Source organism: Anopheles coustani, chromosome 2, assembly GCF_943734705.1.
Source record: "Anopheles coustani chromosome 2, idAnoCousDA_361_x.2, whole genome shotgun sequence".
Classification (NCBI taxonomy): Eukaryota; Metazoa; Arthropoda; class Insecta; order Diptera; family Culicidae; genus Anopheles; species Anopheles coustani.
Genome location: NC_071289.1, coordinates 32,309,691 through 32,328,651, shown reverse-complemented (window position 1 = coordinate 32,328,651; position 18,961 = coordinate 32,309,691). Strand labels below are relative to the sequence as shown.

Below are 18,961 nucleotides of genomic sequence, written 5' to 3'. Positions count from 1 at the left end.
TGTTAGTCAATGGGGATATGGTAAACACGTTCCTTCCTTATTTCGTGCTCCATTCATAATGCCAGCCGTTCAATTTTGGCTGCACTTTGGACTGTGTGTGGTTCCGGAGTTCTTATGAAAAGGAAATATTACACTTTGTTGTGGACAGTTATCCGAGGAGGCTCAACTCAACTAAGAGATAACGGGAAAGAATAATCCGCTTTTGCGTTTTAGATCGTTATAATAAAAATTGTAAACCGCCTGCTTGCAGTGAACGATTGGTTGAAAATAAATCTCGCTAAAAAGAAACTTGAAAGAATAATTCTCATCCATTGTTCGTCATGTAACATAAATAAGAGATCAACCAGCATTCCTGCGAATGAATCCAACCGATTATAGGTACAAGTTAATAAATGTAACTGACCTCACGGCTTCCTATACCCATATTGGTCGAAGCGACGTTCCTCATCGTCCACCGCCACCATCTTATCCTTCGTAAATTGAAATCATATGCCGTGTGTTAGTGCATAAAAACATGGTCATCAACATCTTGCGCCATATCCGTGTCCCTCTCGGTGTACGTTATGGAGGTTTCCCGTTGCGAGGCTCTGCTACCATAAGCGGCTCGTAATTGTTTTCCGATATTGTTGCTACCTTATATACGCACATTGGCCTTAGGCGATGCACAAGCAGGTTATTGTCGAACGGGATGTTGCATACGCACCGGTGCACGAAAAGGGTAATGTTGTAAGAGTTGCCACCTTTGGCTGTAAGAAAAGCCTGCTGTTGGCCCTAAGTACCGCACCGGTTGTGCTGTCTAAGTACGAAATGGAACTTCCACACGTTTGAGGCTTTTCGTTATCGAATGAGGGGAATTTTCCGTCAAAGAAAATATAGACGAGCATCGTTTCTTGATACAGTTCCCGCGAGAATAAACAGACGTATGCTGCTGCGAGACCGGTTCGTCAAGCCGCTTTGTCATCACCTCATCGCACATTAGTGCCTAGTATCTCCCCTCCTCAAAACCGCTGCTGGCACAACCTGCGGCATCAACCTATCTTCACCCCGTTCTTCGAGGAAGCGGACGGCGGGACCGGGTTTATGATGGTTTGTTTACGTTTTTTTGTTCTCTTCTTCCTGGTGCTTCTCGCGTGGCTTCACGATCGGAGTTGATGGTAGCAAAGATGGTACTACAGCATGCAATTGTGCATCGTGCAGATGCATCGAAACCCGGCCGCAAGCTCTCCCGGTAAAGGAAGACCGGTTTGGATCCCGAGACCGGTTGATGAAACGGGCACTAGTCTGGGTCGCGGCAGTAAATTTCCTTCCCGAACGCCTCCGCGCCGCATCATCGCAACAAAATACTCTTATTAAGAAGAAAGTACCGGGCTCCTTACACACCTTCCTTTTTGTAGACTTTTCTCTCGGTACGGACGGGTTGCAGTAAAGGGAGGCTTTCTTCACCCAAACACACACACAAATAGATATGCCCAGCTAACGTGTTTTGGCGCGGAGGTTTTCGTCGTTGTTTACGCGCGCGACGTAAACACGTTTTCCTACTTTCGTTGACTTTTGCGTTCGCGCTCCACCACCAGCACCACCTCCTCGTGGGGTTCTACGTTTTTTTTCTGGTACAAGAAATACCCACCGACTGCACTGCAGAACATGAACCGCGGGGAAACGTGTGCTCTGTCGTCTCAACCCCACCTTGGTCTTCTAGGGACGGGGAGTGGTGATCGCTTCGGTTTGGTTGTTTGTTGGCACAAAGTTTAAGGTCTTTGTTTGCTTGTCCATAGACCCGTTTGCAGCGTCAAATAGAAAACTGAAGAGAGAGAGAGGGAGAAGAGTTAGAGGTGGTGACGCAAGGAGCAATGCAAGTCTAGGAAGTCAGCGAAGCCAACGGGATCACGATCGACCGACGGCGTTGCTGCAAGTCTTGGTTGGACAGGGAGTAAAAAACACAAAACCCCCGTTACCCGTTTGCAACATCGCAGACAGCGCAGACACCTTCGATCAAGAGGTCCCTCTTCTCATTAGTTGCGTTTAAATCGCAAGACCTCAAGAGGGTGAGGTCAATATTGCCAACCGATCGAACATCTATTCGAACATTGATTGACACAAATAGAGTGTATTGATTTCTCACTTTAAATAAAAAAAAACACAATACCACTGGACACGCCGAAGGTGTATGCTGGGTTTTTAATGGTCCAGTTACATCAATCCATCCAGTCCGACAGTTTTACTTGCGCATCGTTGGCTTTGGCGCGAAGCCTTGAAAACAAAACGGACTATCCAAACCAATGAAACCGCGCTACGATCGACAGTTTAATTGGCGCGAAGACGTCCACAGAAGACACCGAAAACATTGGACGACTAATTCAGTGCAGGAAACACAATCCTTCCGAACGCAAAGTTTCTTTTTAAAAGGCGGTGCACAATTATACTCCTTGTAGAAGGTTCCTCGATCCAGGTCGTTCCACTAAGGTTGATCGGTCGGCAAAGGGGAAAGCATCGTAAATATCCCAGACAGCGCATCAAATCGATCTCTGGCTCGAGTCGCTCTGCGGTGGAGGTTTGGTTATTGCCTACCTTTTCCTTCGGGGATGAAGCGGAGGGATTGGCTTCCTTCGGGCACGATCAGGCGGTGGGTTGATGCAGCTGTGCTGCATTGACGAATCGGAGGATCACACAAATCTTCCGACAACTCGTTCTCTATGCCTTCCGCCACGGAGTACTATTCTCGTCGCAGAAGACGAACGACGATCATCATCGATAGGTCTGGCATTATGTCTGAATGCACAAGAATCGTTCTGATGGGGGATGAAATAAAGAGAAATAGAAAATTCATCTTAGCGTGGCCCCATCATGGCGTCCAATTGCAGCTTGTTTCTTTTTTGTTTCTATATTCTTTTACGACGTTCAATTTTTAGGCTACCAAACTCTAAACTCCGTCGTGTTTTCTTTCCCTTAGCTTGTGCAAGTCTGTTGTGCCGAAGCGAAAAGGTATAGGTTTTATAATCACCTCCTACAAAATCCTCATGATTGATGCTCATTCTGATTTCGGACAGGAAGAGCACGCCGCAGCCGGTCCTGCTGGTGCTGGTCCTTCGAAGCTCAACGCTTCATTAGGGCTGAATGGGACGTCTGAAATGAAGTGTTAATGCGCTATAAAATTAGATTAGATTGAATGCAACCATCGAGTGACGGGGTCTGTCCACGGGCCACGGGTTTTTGGGGTATCGTCTACAGATACATACACACCATGGTCGGTCGTCCCGTGTTTGACGTTCGTCACCGTTCGGAACGCCGGGTTGAACCGGGAGAATGAATGGGTGTTTCTTGAAGTTGGTAGGTTTCTCCATCGAACGTGTAAATTGTACCATCATATCCGGCTGCTATCGCGGCCCAGTTCCATGTCACGAAAAGGTTATTATGCTATGGAGGATACTTCCGGGTGCTGCGTACAAGTGCACTCCGAGAAGACCCTCATTTGTAGGTGGTATCGTATTAAAAAGAAAACGGATTTTTAAATACGCTTTTAGCTACCCATAATGATATAATCATGACGAACATAATGAACCTGTATGTCTGTATGTGGGCTCGATGAGGCCAGAGTTCATCTTCACGAGGGGCACACACTTTCTCTTGAAACTTGCTTGTCGCGATTTGTGACGTGTGATTTACAGTGGATGCCTTTTGGAGAGCAGAGACTCTGGCAGGACAGTCAGTGATGAACGATGGAAATACTTTAACTTCGATTAGTTTCACCTTTAACTTGGCGCTGAGTAGTGCCCTGAATGACGCATCCATCCGGTGGGCAGTTCCGGAAATTAACCGAACTTACCTTCAAAAACTGATTCAGTTCATTTGCCGGCAGAGTGCCGGGCTACAGGATTTTTTGTTCGCTTGCCTCATATTTTGGTATAAAGAATAACATCCGCTAAGGTCTTCCACCAAAACCCGTTCCGTGTTTTGAGGGCACTGGTTGAGAGATGCTCCAGCAACCCGGAATCCGGGTCATACTTTTACCCTCTTCGCGATGCAGTCGACGAACCGGCGATCCCGTTTTGGGTGACGGGATGAACCGAAAAACGGTGGAAGGGACTCCCGCATCCGTTCAATGAAGTACTTTAATAAAGAACCTGAATGGTTCCAGAGCGACCAATACGATCGATGATGCTTACGAAAGTAGATGAGAAAAAAAGGTGTTCGTGTAACAACGAAGGTGGTAGAAGCAAATTGAGGCCGCGCGGGGCCAATGGGAAAGACAATTGCCAATAATTAGGCCGCTGGATTAAATTTGAAAGCATCCATCGGAGGAGGGAACATTTACTTCAACCCCGGTGCGGGCATTTTTGGTTGTTTCCGGACAGTTTGGGATGCTGACACTGACCGTGGCATCACATGGAGATCGCGGCGTTTACTTAAGAGAAAAGGAATTTTTTGAGGGTACCCTATTCTGCCCAACATGATCTCATTTTGATTTTATGATCGTCGCTTGGTGATGCTCCTTTTGATTTGTAGTTTAATGTAGATCCGTAATGGGATCTAAAGCCGGCGATGCCAACCCTTGGCGGACTGATTTTCCTCTATTCTAATCGTGTTTTGTTTCCTTTTGATCTTCCATCCGCAGGACTCTAGCAATGGGATGATAAACGTGACGGAGGTTGGAGGACCACCACCTCACATGAACGGCGGACCTGTTACTGTCCTTCCCCAGATGATGCCAACGCCGATCATTGCCGGTGCCGGCATTGCAATGATGGGACACCCACAGCAGCAGCAACAACAACAACAACAACAACAGCAGGGACAACCGCCACAACAACGCCATGTTGGTGGTGGTGGGCCACATCAACTGCCTCCCTCGGGTATGCATCATCCTCATCCACCCGGTGCAATAGTGTCCCATCCTCCGGGAGCACCATTAGTGGCGGCCGTAGGAGGAGGAGGACCGGGTGTGCCACCCCAGGCACGTCCATCGGCTCGCGAACGCGCGATGCACGCCGTTGAGTACTACAAAAGCAACGTCCGCAGGGCGCGGGTCGATGCCGGGCTCGCTCGAAACTCGCTCCACGAACGTTACTCGTACGTGCAGCGGCAGATGGTCGCAATGGGAAATGGCGGCGGTGGAATCGTACCGACCAAACTGTCCCCACACAGCCACACCGACCATCTGTACCGGAGCAATTCGAGCTTGGAGCTGATCCACGATCATGGAAGCGCCGGGCAGGATCATCTGCATCCGGGTGGGACGAATCTCCGCCGAGAGTACGGCAGCCACGGCTCGATCGATGTGATATCGTCCGATCGTCACGCGCATCATCATCACCACCATGGAGGCCAGGGTGGAGCGGGTCCCGTTTCGGCGGCAACAACCGGCGAGAACTTCCTCACCATGCTCCAGGAGTACCAACCGTTCGGGTTGGATGCTTCCTCGCTGCTGTACTCGCTGAACAAACACCACGGCCACAGTCATCACACGGGTGGAGGAGGAGCGGTGGGTGTGAACGGGAATGGTGTCACTTCCGGTACCGCCAGTGGAGCAGAGGACGCCGTCGATCGGGGTGGAAATGCGAGTCCAAAGTTGCGCAATAAGTTTCACCGTCTGTGGGGCTCGAGTGCTAATGCCGGCGGTGGAAGCAGCAGCAACGGTTCATCGAACGGTTCGAGCAAACAGTCCCGCCAATCGGCCTCGGCGGCAACCGCGGCGGCTACCAATGGCGTTTCACCTGCGGCGGCCTCGTTGGATGATAGTCAGTTGTGTATGGCGTTGAATGTGAGCGCCAGCTCCACAACGACCACCGTTTCATCGGCGGACATTGAGGAGCGCCAACGGAGGCGTGCCTTTGCTCACTTCGATTGCCGCTCGTTGACGGCGAACCTGGGGTATGCGGCGAAGCTGCGAGGTTTCTTGCTCGAGCGGCGACGCAACACGACGACCGGTGCGTCGGCGGCGGCCACGTATGGGACGCGCTCGTCCACCCCGGACGGGGAAAGCGTGGACGAGGATTACGGTGACGGGCAGCAGAACGAACTGTTGGAGAATTGTCCTTTCTTCAGGAACGAAATCGGTGGTGAGGAGGAGCGTGAGGTGAGCTTGACGAGAATGGCAGGGTCGGGAGCGACAACAGCATCGTCGGCGGCGTTACCACCCGGTCAACGAAGGGCGATCCATCGTCCGGCACTTGCGTACGGTGTATCCGTGCTGGAGTGTGGCGCCAACGATACGCTGTGGAAGGGCTACACTTGCCCGTATCAGAAAGGACCCCGACCGATCGAACAGATCGACAACGGGGCGCTCTACTACCGGCAGTACTTCTTCGGCCAGGAGCATCAGAACTGGTTCGGTATGGACGAGCATCTGGGCCCGGTCGCGATCTCGATCAAGCGCGAAAAACTCAACCCAAACCCAACGCAAACGCTCGCCCTGCACGGCTCGGATGTGGCCCCGACGACCACGCACTCGAACGAGCAGTACCTGTACCGGCTGATCGTGCGCACCTCGGAGCTGCTGACGCTGCGCGGTTCGGTCATCGAGGACTCGATACCGAACGCGCGCGGTACCGGCAAGCACGTCAATACCAAAGAAATTCTCGAGTACGTGGCGCCAGAAGTACAAATCAACTGCCTCCGGCTGGCGGTCGGTACGCCCCAGTGCGAGCAGCAGCTGCTCAAGCTCGACGAGCAGGGCCTCACGAACAAGTACAAGGTGGGCATTCTGTACTGTCGGGCTGGGCAGGCGTCCGAGGAGGATATGTACAACAACGAGGAGGCTGGGCCGGCGTTCAACGAGTTTCTCGACACGATCGGCAAGCGCGTCCGGCTGAAGGGCTTCGAGCACTACAAGGCGGGCCTGGACAACAAGACCGACTCGACCGGGACGCACTCGCTGTACGCGTCGCACCAGGACTGCGAGATCATGTTCCACGTGTCGACGATGCTGCCCTTCACGCCGAACAACCGGCAGCAGCTACTGCGCAAGCGTCACATCGGCAACGACATCGTGACGATCGTGTTCCAGGAACCCGGTGCGGCCCCCTTCACGCCGAAAAACATCCGGAGCCAGTTCCAGCACGTGTTTATTATTGTTCGCGCGGTCAACCCCTGTTCCGAGCACACTCAGTACCGGGTAGCCGTGTCTCGCTCGAAGGATGTACCGGTGTTTGGACCGCCGGTACGTGCCGGTTCGCACTACCCAAGGGGCAAGCAGTTTGCCGAGTTTCTCCTGTCGAAGGTAATCAACGCGGAAAATGCGGCCCATCGATCGGTGAAGTTTGCGATGATGGCTATTCGGACGCGCCAGGAGTACCTTAAAGACCTGGCCACTAACTACAGCACGGCGACTGTGGTCGACACCGGACAACGATTCTCGATCTTCCCGAGCAAAAAACGGGAGCGCACGAGTAAACCGCGCTTCTCCGGTGATCTGTCCCAGCGGGGAGCGTTCTGTTGGCAAGTGGTCCTGCACGACAGTGGCCAATCGACACAGGTCGACTGCTTCCTTGGCATCTCGGCGGAAACGTTCGTACTGATCGAAGAGTGTACCCGACAGATAATCTTCGTGACACCGTGCAAGGCAATCCTCGGTTGGTCGACGAGTCAGAACTCATTGCGGGTGTACTACCATCAAGGCGAGTGCGTGACGTTAAACATGCGCGATACGGGCGACCGAGACGAGCAGCTGGAGGTGATCGAGCGGCTACGGGCGGTGACGAATGGATGCGGTGCGCTCGAGCTGAGCCTACGCCGGAATCCGATGGGTCAGCTTGGGTTCCACGTGCAACCGGACGGCGTTGTGACGCAGGTGGAAATCTCTGGCCAGGCGTGGGCGGCCGGGCTGAGGCAAGGCTACCGATTGGTGGAGATTTGCAAGGTGGCGGTGGCGACCCTGTCGCACGATCAGATGGTGGATCTACTGAAGACCTCGGCGCAGGTGACGGTAACGGTGATCGAGTCGTTTGCCGACTTTACGCCTCGGCGTGGATGCACACTGCAAAACTGTCGCTTCAATTCGATGAACTACGAAAGCGAGTATGACAGCATGCTGGTGGAAGGTGGTGGCGGAAAGAATGGTAGCGGTGGTGTCGGCGGAAGTGGTAGCAGTAAGAAGGTGCTACCCGGGGGACAGCTTCAATCATCGGCAAGCCACCGACGTCGATACGAGCGGAATTTTTCTCCACCACGATCGAGCAATAGCTCGGGATACGGAACTGGTAGCAGCAGTCGTTCTTTTACGGCGCCCGTGGTAAACCCTGGTGCTGGCAGTGGCCAACCTGTTACCCCCGTCGCTTCCGGCGGTGGTGTCGAACAGCAGCAGCAGCAGCAGCGTTACGCGACGGACATGGGGATGGGCACGTTAACCTCTTCTTCAAGTGGACATTCGTCGAACGATGAACGTTGGTACGATGTGCTGGATCCGCCCCAGGAAGCGTCTTCAATGATGGCTCCACCACCGCCACCATCGGATCCCGCCGGTAACTACCATCATCCAAAGTTGACCGCTTCGAGCAACTCTCTACCATTGGCGGGTTCTACTCCGAGGCCACTATCCCTTCACAACGAAGTTCGAAATACATCACACCAGGCGAACGGATCGGCCGCAGGTCGATCGGATACATCGGCCAACATTGCTCTGCTGAAGCGGCTGATTATTGCTGATGCAATGGGAAACGGTACCGATGGAGGATCAATGGCACACCAACAACAACACCAACAACAGCAGCAGCATCAATCGATGGGTCCGCCAGGAAATGGCCACCCAGAACCCCTGTACAGTAGTTCGCTAAAGAACCTCTCCAACCACCATCTGAGTGCGACGGAGGAGGAAGATCTCTCTCGACACAATTCACCACAGCTGCGGCGATCGGCCACCACGACGAACATTTACGGGATCAACGGCAAGAAGGCTCCCACCTCGGGAAGTAGTGCATCTAGTAGTCGAAACAATAGCCCACGACCGAACGCGAACGGGGAAACGAAGCTGCGAAGTGGAGCCTTGAAAGGTGGCCAGCATCATCCGCAGCGAAACAGCGTCAACTATACGGGCAGCACGCTGCAGGAGGATTTGATGAAGCTGATCAACCCGGACTACATTGCAAACGATGACAACTTTAACGCCGGCGGTATGGAGCGCATGCAGAAGGGTCATCATAACAGTCACAGTTTGGGCAACATCGCCGCCAGCTTGGGCGGTGGACTGAAACCGATTCCCCAGAAGAGTCGCTCACGGGAAGCAATGAATCATCTCGGTTCGAATCAGCAACTATCGGGAGCTGGCGGTGGTGGTGGTGCCGGACTGAAGCTTGCCAATGGTGGCATAAATGGAGGAGGTTCCAGCAGCCCTGCCAGCAACGGTAGCAACAGTAACGGTGGTGGTGGGATGGCATCGGGTGAAGAGGATGTAATCTTCACCACGGCTCGCCCAGCAACTGTGATCTCGTCGACGACATCGAATAGCTCCAGTCCGGCCAGTGAGCTTCTAATGGGGAAGCACCATCTCAACGAGGATCACCTGAAAATGTCCCCGAGTCGGAAGCAACAATCTCCATATACTAACGGTGGTGGTATACTGAAGAACGGTGTGCCATCACCAGCCCAGAATGGAACGGCGACGAATGGTGGCGGCAGTGGTGGTGGGAAAATTCCGCTACCCGATATGAAGGAGATGGACTGGAGCAGTTTAGTCGATACGGCAACCAAAGCAATGACACAGGTAGGAGATAACATGCTCCTCTCTTACAAATAACAACATAGCTAACGTTACCCATTTTTGTTTTAGTTTTCCGAAACCGTGGCCAAATCGCAACATCCCGGAAGTAACGTTTACTACGACGACATCAGTCAAGTGTTGAACGGGGTCCATCATCATCAACAGCAGCAGCAGCAGCAACAGCAGCAACAGCAAGCGCAACAGATGCAACAACATCAAACTCAACAGCTACAGCAGATGGCTCCGGGTGCGACGAACGGCGGTGGTATCCCGAACGGAGTTGCTTCCGGTAGCAGCATCAGTGGGACGGGCAGCAGCATCGGAAGCGGTGCTGATCTTTCCTCCACCCCCAGCTCTGCTTCGCCCGTGTCAACAGGCAGTAGCAGTGCTCAGCATCAGGTCCTAATGGCCCTCCAGAACAGCTCCAGCCTACCGGAACTGCAAAGCCAAGTGAGCCAACTGTCGGACCGGGTGCTGCGCGAACAGCGGCGCCGTCGATCGCTCGAACACGCCGTCCGGCGACTGACGGAGGAAAATCGGCGCCTGCAGGACGAAAGCCAGGCGGCCGTGCAGCAACTGAGACGGTTTACCGAGTGGTTCTTCCAGACTATTGACCGTCAATCCTGAGCGAACGATGGAGAAGAAAAAACACACACTATAAGAGTATCTTCCAAAGCGTGATGATCTTATTGGAAACGAAAATTTCCTTCCGTTTTTTTGCATATGAATGACCAAAAATTATGTACGCAGCAATAATATGCAAGCGCCAGCCACGCAAAAACACACACAGGCATAAGCACTGCACTCTACAAGTTTACACCTACGAGAGGTTATTTAGGACGATTAGGATTTAGGGGAGAGCACCAGTATAAAAGTTAAACATTGATATACACACACACACGTTTACTACCGTTTTTTGCTAATATAACTCTTATAGTACGATTGTAATCGAACTGTTTATATCGACATTTATACCCGTTCCCTTTTGTGACGCGAGGTGAACGTAGCTGCTTGAGTATTGTGTCTTTTTGCCGACGATTTTTTAACACGGACAAAGACTCAAAGGGTCGCGCGAGCAAATTTACACACAATTTATACACTACGACGACGATGATGATGGCAAACACCAATTTAACTCTAGCATGTAGCGATATACAAAACACACGCAGGATGCGGATTTAAAGCAATTAGAATATCGCCTACGTTTTTCACGATAAAAGAGCGGGCGTACGCGTTAAAGACAAATAATATGCCAAAAATGCCTCTTCTTCAATACGTTACTTCTCTGTATGTTTCATTGTGTAGCTGTGTAGGGATGCGGTGTGTTATGAACTTTAATTTATAACTTTTTCCTTTCGCCTGTGCCGCGCCACGATTTCGGCATGCCCAACAACTAGGGACACGGTCTCTGGACAATTGAGTTGAAAGTGGGGCGAAAATGTGGCCTGAGAAAGAATTCCAGTGCTTGTATCATTTCTTTTTCTTACCCTGTTCGAGGTTTTGTAGTGTTACGGATAAAATTGTAAGAATTACTTTGTAAGACAAACGAGAAAGCACCAAACCTTTTGAAAGCCCACGCGCTTACGTGGCCAATTCTGTATTATTATTATTATTATAACTATTATACATCTACTCATCGTTCCTTTCCTTTTCAATGTTACTCACGTAAGCCTCGGTTAACGACGAAGGTACTGAAAGCGCAGAATTTATTTCCGTCTTGTAATCAAAAAGTTCAGCTTCCGAATCGAAATAGGAAGGAAGGTAAAATGTGACACGCGAAAGGCGGACGTAGTGGATAGGAATCCTGTTTGCATCTCTTAATTTATGGGTAAACCAACAGCATGACTTACGACGCTATTAAATGTTCTTGTTATAATCAGTAGGCGATAAGCAATAAACACTTGCTGGATCTTTGAAGCAAAATAAAATAAAACGTTACAAAATAGTAAAGCGAATTAAAGTTTCATAATTTCACATTAATATGTTGCGTGTAAGTATCACACATATTTATAAAAACGAAGAATTTCAAATGAGTTGTACGAGGTTCGAACACCGACCGCAGAGTGGCGTTGTTTGTTGCTAGTCTTGTACGATTGGTATACAATTTTCACTGGGTAAGCCACACGGCATGTCAATTTAAGAAATGTCAAAACGCAATGTTTTGATGTGATACTCGTGCTTTGCATTTCGGTACGGTTTTAATATTTCGGTAAAATATAGTTTAAGGAAGTGTTTAATCGGGCTCCAAATATTGTATTGCTATTGCAACCGTGTGAGGAAGTGTAGAAACTTAATTTGTGTGTGGTTTCGGACACTATACAGCGATTGCAGCCACAGTTAGTTTTCTCAGCTTGCTTTTGCGGCGTGTGGACTGTGCTAGTGCGGTGCAAAGATTGCGTCGACAGCACCAACTATTGTTGTGATGAAGAATCAACGTTAAATCTCCCGCTTTTGAACTTCCGTTTGGAAATCAAACCATATTTTCAGGATTTTAAATTCACTCGTGGTAAGTGATCGTATTTGTCTTTGTTTAATTCCATGTTATTTGTCATCTTTAGATACATATTTGTTTCTTTTGAATGTTTCAAATTTTATTTTGTTCTGTATATTTCGAAACGTACAATCTTTTGTAAACTAAACGAATTTGGAATTGATAATGTTTCAATTCACCGCGGAGTTGACGGAAAAAAGCCTACGTTCTTTTCTACTATAAACAAACTTCTTCGTCAAAAATCATTGTCATAGCTAAAATAAACATTTTGAACGTTATCAGCAGTTGATCAAATTGATAACTTTTGATTCGCTCAATCAAATACTTTCTACATGGGGTGCAGAAAAATGAAATCATTCACCTTGTCCTTATCATTGCCAGGGTGATGTGACATAATAGATTGTTCGGTAACCAACTTGCGCTTCCCCATTTGATAAAATTAAACATTATCGTTATCCCGTCCAGAACAAGGTTGCGCGAGAAACATTGTCTCGAAGATCGGAAAAGTGCACCGATGGGTTATTTTTACAATATTTTTTTGTATTTAACTCTTCTTTGTACGTTTATAAAACGCATAAATGTGTTATGACGTAAAGTTTGTTCGGGAAGTTGTGCTCATTCAAACATATCGGAAAGCTCCTGGCACTTCCGGTCGTCACCGGACTCATTGGTGACGATCTCGCAGAGATGGTTCAGCAGACAGGTGTCGCTGCATCCGTTTGCCAGTGACGCATCGGCCAGCTTCACTTTGAACTCCCAATAGCGGCGCAGATCTTCCCGTCCGATGGGGGTGGCCAGCCGCTGGATCAGTTCATCCATTCCGGCCGGGCTGAGATCGGACACACCGAACTCTTCCGGGAACGAGTACATCCGGAACCAGTCCGGGCGCTCGTCCGGCGTCAAATTGGCTTCGGTCAGGTTGTACGCGTACGATTCGAAGTCGGTCACTTCCTGCGGGTGCGAAAATTAAGATCAAAGATTATTCAACCGTTTCGATTGTTTTTCGTTTGCCATGGCGACGCTTGAAAGCTTACATAAGTCTCAGGATTGACGTAGTACACGACGTAGTTGGGATTGACGTTCGTGTGGGCCGTTCCACTGCCACCGTTCCATGCAACACCCACGGCAAACTCCGGCTGCTCAGCGCCGTAGAACACGTTGAACTCATCCTTGTGCGTGTGTCCGTGGAACTGACCGCTGACGGTATCCCGGAAACGCTCCAGAATCCGGCGGTACTCCCGTTGCCACACGCTGAAACAATCGGACGAGATGGGAAGATGGGCCAGGATGTGAACCTTTTCTCCGGCCCTTTCCGCCTGCAGGAGAACGTCATGAAGCCACTGGAGCTGCGTTACCAGTGCATCGGGCTGGTAAAGGATCCACCAGTTGAACGTGTAGCAATCGTTGTTGTTGAGCGCCACAACACGGAACCCGGGTCGCACCAAGGCGGTGTAGTAACCCCCGAGACGGATTGTTTGTGCCGTTGCCCGTGGCAACCAATGGCTCCAGAGATCCGCCGACAGATGGTACAACCAGTTGGTGGAGAAATCGTTGCGTCCAATGTCACCAAGGGCGTACACGTTCGTGGGGTGTGCCTCATGATTGCCGAGAATGTTGTACACCGGCGTGTCCGGGAACGCTTCACGCAGCTTATCAATGACCTGCGCGATCGAACGTACATTATACCCGATCGACGTTTCCCAGATGCCGTGATCGATAATGTCCCCAGTGTGGTAGACAAAGTCCGCATCGGAATGATCCTCCACTACTCGATCAATCAGATCCTCCACCGCGTTCCAAGGTGTATCACATGCCCGATAGTCTCCCCAATGGCCCGCAGCGGCAGCTGGATCCTCGGGGATACCCTGCGACTCACGGCAACAGGCTGGCGCACCACAGTCCGCATTGTATCCGGTGCGATAGTTTGGATCATAGTGCAGGTCAGTCAGCTGCACGATCTTCAGATCGTTCGGGCCACGCTGGGGCGTTCCCGACTTGGAGGCGGTCACCGGGGTACCGTTCGGGTCAATGTCTACAGCCCAATCGCTGAACACTGGGTCATCCAGAATGCAAGCGTCCGACTGGAACACCACGGCACAGAGCGAACCGGAAGACAACTGCGGCCGGTTGTCCACGATGTACAGTAGCGGGTCAATGTTTAGCTCTATCAACCCGCGGCAAATGTGTTCCTCCTGAACGTTTAGCAACGTGCACAGCTCGACGGTGGTATTGTACATCTCCTCACGAGACGCCCCTCCACGACGGAGCTCCAAAACGGATCCACCGAACCCACGGCAGATTCCACAGAAGGCTCCCTCGCGTGCCGTAGGCAGTTCGCGTAACTCTGGCGCCCGCTCGTGCGTTCCAATGCGGGACGAGGCGATTATCTCGCGAAACCGTGGCGACATCACGCCCTCATGTTTCCAGCGACGGAATTCCCGGGACACTTCAGCTTCGAATTCAACTGGGAAGGAGAAGAAAAACAAGGAGAGTATCATAGACGTTGCACTGACATGGTACGATCCTGCGTCATGGATTGTTGATTACAAGGAGACACGATAAGATTAACGGATAGCTTACACCCGCAATAAAACTTGTGGGGGGTCTACATGTGCGTAGATTCGTGGAACTAACTACGCGCCGTACGTGTTTTAAGTTACTATCCCACACTTTCTGTTTGAAAGCTTACCGTAAAACTTCTGTAACTTCTGCACCGTCTGCTTGTATCCCTTTGGTCGCAGACGATCGGCTATGGTTGGAGCGGGTTGCAACAAGGCAACGACCGCTACCAGCGCCACCAACAGAGCAAACGATGCTCCAACTTTCTTCATGTTAGAAACCTGACACCACCTCGGGGAACCGTTTCGCGACGGTTGCAAAAATCACTATAACATGCCATCGCACCTGGACGGTGGCTTTTATAGAGACCAGATAAGAGCAAGCCCACGACGGCGGGAGTCCATAAACAACCCTACACCATCTTCCCGTATCATATCTGGAACGTGGTGGACTGGACTTGATTAGATGTCGGTCGAGTCCTACCCTACCGGGCAACGTGATAGCGAATCGAACGAGAAATCACTTCAAGTGTCTCCGAAGTAGCGACGGTCGCCAATGATACGATCAGCATCAGACCGTGTTGTGGAGTTCTTCTGAAGCACGAGATCGGAGCGAGGGGTAGAGACGGATTGTAAGTTATCGTTCCCTTGCTTCCTCTTGCAAGATAAGGTTCGCTTGGTCTTCTTCACCACGAGGCGCTCACGGGCGTTTTCGCAAGCCTCCTTGTGACCGATTAGTCTCGCAGGTGAATCTAGGCCGATCATGCGGAACTGAAGATTTCGTGGGTGGCGGTACTCGCCACTGGCACCCTTGCTTGGTCCCGTTTCGGGCAAGTGCAGTTCAATGATCGAGGGGTGTGGTCGACCGGGACACAGTGGGAAGATCCGAAACCAATCCATTAATATAGCTTAATACATAGGAAATGTATGATCTTCTTTTGGTAGTCAGTAGACAACCGGTGCTGTAGGACTGGATTCTAAGTTGAGTTATTCTCTGCAAAAGGTGATGTTTTACATTAATTGTTTAAAAAACTCTTCTGCTTCTCAGCGTAATTACCGTCTTTGTTTTGGGCCGCTTCTATACCCGCAAGGAACGTTCTTGAAATGTGTAGGTCTTTTGAAGCTTGAAGTATTTTAGTAGGTTACTTCGAAAATGAATGGCACGACTCTCGTCATTGCTATTGAACTACTCTACTAAATGATCACAATCTTCTTCCTTCTGGTGTCGGACTATTTCTCAACCTCTTTTACAATTCCTATCTTTCTTCAGTAGGATTAGGTGTTAAATTTTTGTGTTTCGTAAAACACTCTCGATTGTAATCAAACAACCATGTTATGCTTGGGACTACTTTGCCCGTTTTTTTGCAGCCAATTTTTTCAAATTTATTTCATTTTAAAATCCTTGGTGAAAGCCTCCTTTGATGTCGATCTGTTTTATACGACTATAAAGTTTTTTTGCACAACAGTTTCTGTTCTAAACCCACTAAAATGCAAGCCGGTATAAGATTTTCCTTGAAAAGCTCTTCAACGCTTGACTTCCGCTGTTCTTTTTCCGTTGGTTATGTGGCTTCGAAAGGATTTTCTTTTCACTGTGGTCATCATTGATAACGGCCATCGAATACTACTGCACTTTCAGTTTTCCTTTTCGGAAAGAAGCTAATAAGGGTTGTATGTTTTTTTTTTTAGTTTCGTTTCCTTCTTGTTACTAGTGAACCCAAGTCAACATGGCGTAGTTCGTTATCAATTTCCAAACGAACCAACTTTAAATGACCGGTCGAACAAGTGCTGTTTTTTGTCGGGGAAAATAAACTTTTTTTCTTCAAAAAGTTGTCAATATCAAGACTATCACGATTTCTTGCAGGAATGCAGAATGAAAGGATGCATTTACAAACTGTTCGAGCGAGAAAGATGCCAGAGTAGAATTTTTTCTTTTTTACATACGAACGACAACGTTAAGTCCTTCCTCCATCTTCCATTAGCCAACACTTTAACCAGCTCCCCGGTTCCATTTATAATTTATTTCGTTCCCTTTCGTGCCACCAGTTGCTGGTACGGTTTGCAACCCGAAGGAACACCTTTACCTTGAAGCCACATGAAACGTGCAGTTATTCTCATCGAATCAATAGCGTTTCGGGTGGAAAGGAAGATTAAATATGCATCGTTTGGTATCATCATCATCATCCTCATCATCATCCTTTCCATCGTCTTCCATGGAAGGAAAATACGGAAAACCACCAGTGGTTTTCTATCGTACTCCCACCAGCCCCTCCCGTGCCGGATTGTGTCCCTCCCCACTCACATCGATTCTTCCCGTTTTATTTTACGACGTAACCTGATTTCCTGTATCTTTGTGCTACCTTTCGTTTTTTCTCCACACCCGATCCTGTGAAGCGAGTACTTTACATCCTTTTCGCATATCAATAGATCAAACTTTTGTAAAACTCGATTTCTTTCTCACAACTCAAAAAATAAAACGTGGGGAAACATTAGGTGTGGTAATTAAGCAGAACCGAGCAAAATACTACTACTACCGCGGGTAACACTTGGTGAATGTTCCACGGTTCGTTGGCGATTGATTTCCTTTTTAAAATCGAATCTAGTTCTAGTGATGTGAACTTCCGAATGGATTCGCCTATCTACTCCGACTCCATCTTCCTAAAACCGCATCCGAATCCGAAAGAATACTGTATTCGGCTCCGAGTACAAACTATTGCTAAACAAAACAAAAAGTCAAACTTTTCCTTCCAATAGCTTTCTGTCCGCCGGTCGGAAAGTTCTAAAACTATTTGCCATTTCACCCCCCAACCCACCCTCCTAGCAAACCCCTTGTTCACGATGAAAGATTAATAGTTGGAAATCGTTTATCGTTCGTCGAACGTTCTCCATCTTCAAATCAACTGGTTGGAGGCTACCTGTGGGTGGGTGGAAGCGCAGCTAGAAGAGAAAAACCCGCTAATTCCAACCGATCGATCTGAACACCCTCTTCACAACCCCTCACCGCGTCAACCAACGCCATCCGTCATTCATCCCACGAATTATTTATATATCCCACGCTTCTGAAGGATGTGGATGGTTTTGATCGGTCGTTAGTATCTTCTTTGACTACCAACGTCCGTAAGTCAGTTGGGAGGTTTTCCGAAGGGCCCTGTTGAGGGAAGGAGATGATGGTGTTTGTACCAAATCAACAGCCACCGAACCGAAAGCTGGTTGGTGGCCAAGCAAGCACATACACTTCGATCGATCGAAGGGGAAGGATTTTGATGGAGGACCTTGGTTAGTTTTCTTTCTGGTCAAGAAGCTCCGGGGGAACGGGGTGGAATTTCCTCCAAGTACCGGGGTCCGGGGCGACGGATGGATCACCGTGAGTCATCACGGGAAGGTTCTATTTATTCGTCTGCCAAACCCACCAGCTTCGATGGATGATTTATCGACGGTATGGCCAAAGATCGCCAGTGGAGGTGGAGGACATGATTTAACTTGCAATGATGTGTTTTCCCTTTCCCTTTCGCTCATTCCAAGCTGATGAAGCCGGCGGTAGATGAGATGAATTGGGATTGTTTTTTTTTCCCCTCTTTCTATTTTATTTCTTTCACTCACTCAACGCTTTCACCTTTGATGAAGTCTCGCCCGGAAGAAGGTGGACTAAACTAGCGCAATCTAGAGAAGCTTTGTACCTTTTTTCCTGCAATCGACAGTGTTGCGGTTTGTGTTGATCGTTTTCAATTTATTTTTCCGGCCAGCTTAAAGCCCGCCGCTCCGTCATCTGGGCGATGTTTGCATGTTTTAGACATTTGATTGCTGATAACGTGTTTTTGAAGTACCTGTTAAGATTCGTTTAATGGGGAACACAACCTTTGGTTGAGCATGTTTTTGTGGAAATCGAAATAGTTTGCTTTTAATGCAGTATTCAAAGTTAAAGTGAAACTGATATTATGTAAACAGTTTTATAGGTAATCGTAAAGCATAATTGAAACTACACGGTAAACAAATACGTATTCCGCAATGATTCCTAGCCGCGGGCTCCAGGTAGCAGTAGTCAATCACATTGAGTGGCGTTAAGTGGGTGAGGAACTCTTCTAGTGCCTACTCGAGAAACAGTACTCCAAATGACTTTTATGACGCACTTCATTCGGAAGTGACTGATAATTATGACAAAGAAGCTAAACCACTAACAGATGGTAACGGTTCACTAGTAAGTTGACAGACTCTGTTTGCGAAAAA

At 49.3% G+C, this 18,961-nt stretch overlaps 3 protein-coding genes across 3 annotated transcripts in view; 2 read left to right on the top strand and 1 right to left on the bottom strand.

Moving 5' to 3' along the window:
* Positions 1–11,631, top strand: part of LOC131261946 (signal-induced proliferation-associated 1-like protein 1) — a 76,146-nt gene extending 64,515 nt beyond the window's left edge. Inside the window, exons 4-5 of the mRNA XM_058263821.1 lie at positions 4,613–9,694; positions 9,761–11,631. Of these exons, the coding sequence (XP_058119804.1) occupies positions 4,613–9,694; positions 9,761–10,318 (5,640 nt within the window). The 3' untranslated portion in view covers positions 10,319–11,631. The remainder of the gene's footprint in view (positions 1–4,612; positions 9,695–9,760) is intronic.
* Positions 11,632–11,916: 285 nt separating this feature from the next.
* LOC131261950 (tRNA-dihydrouridine(16/17) synthase [NAD(P)(+)]-like) overlaps positions 11,917–18,961 on the top strand; it is an 80,435-nt gene continuing 73,390 nt past the window's right edge. Inside the window, exon 1 of the mRNA XM_058263824.1 lies at positions 11,917–12,197. The gene's annotated coding sequence lies outside the window, so the exon portion shown is untranslated. The remainder of the gene's footprint in view (positions 12,198–18,961) is intronic.
* LOC131264253 (sphingomyelin phosphodiesterase-like) lies at positions 12,775–15,013 on the bottom strand. The gene is made up of 3 exons (XM_058266537.1): positions 14,872–15,013; positions 13,217–14,646; positions 12,775–13,133 (listed from the first exon to the last, which is right to left on the bottom strand). Exons 1-3 carry the CDS (start codon positions 15,011–15,013, stop codon positions 12,798–12,800), a joined length of 1,908 nt encoding a protein of 635 aa, XP_058122520.1. The 3' UTR covers positions 12,775–12,797.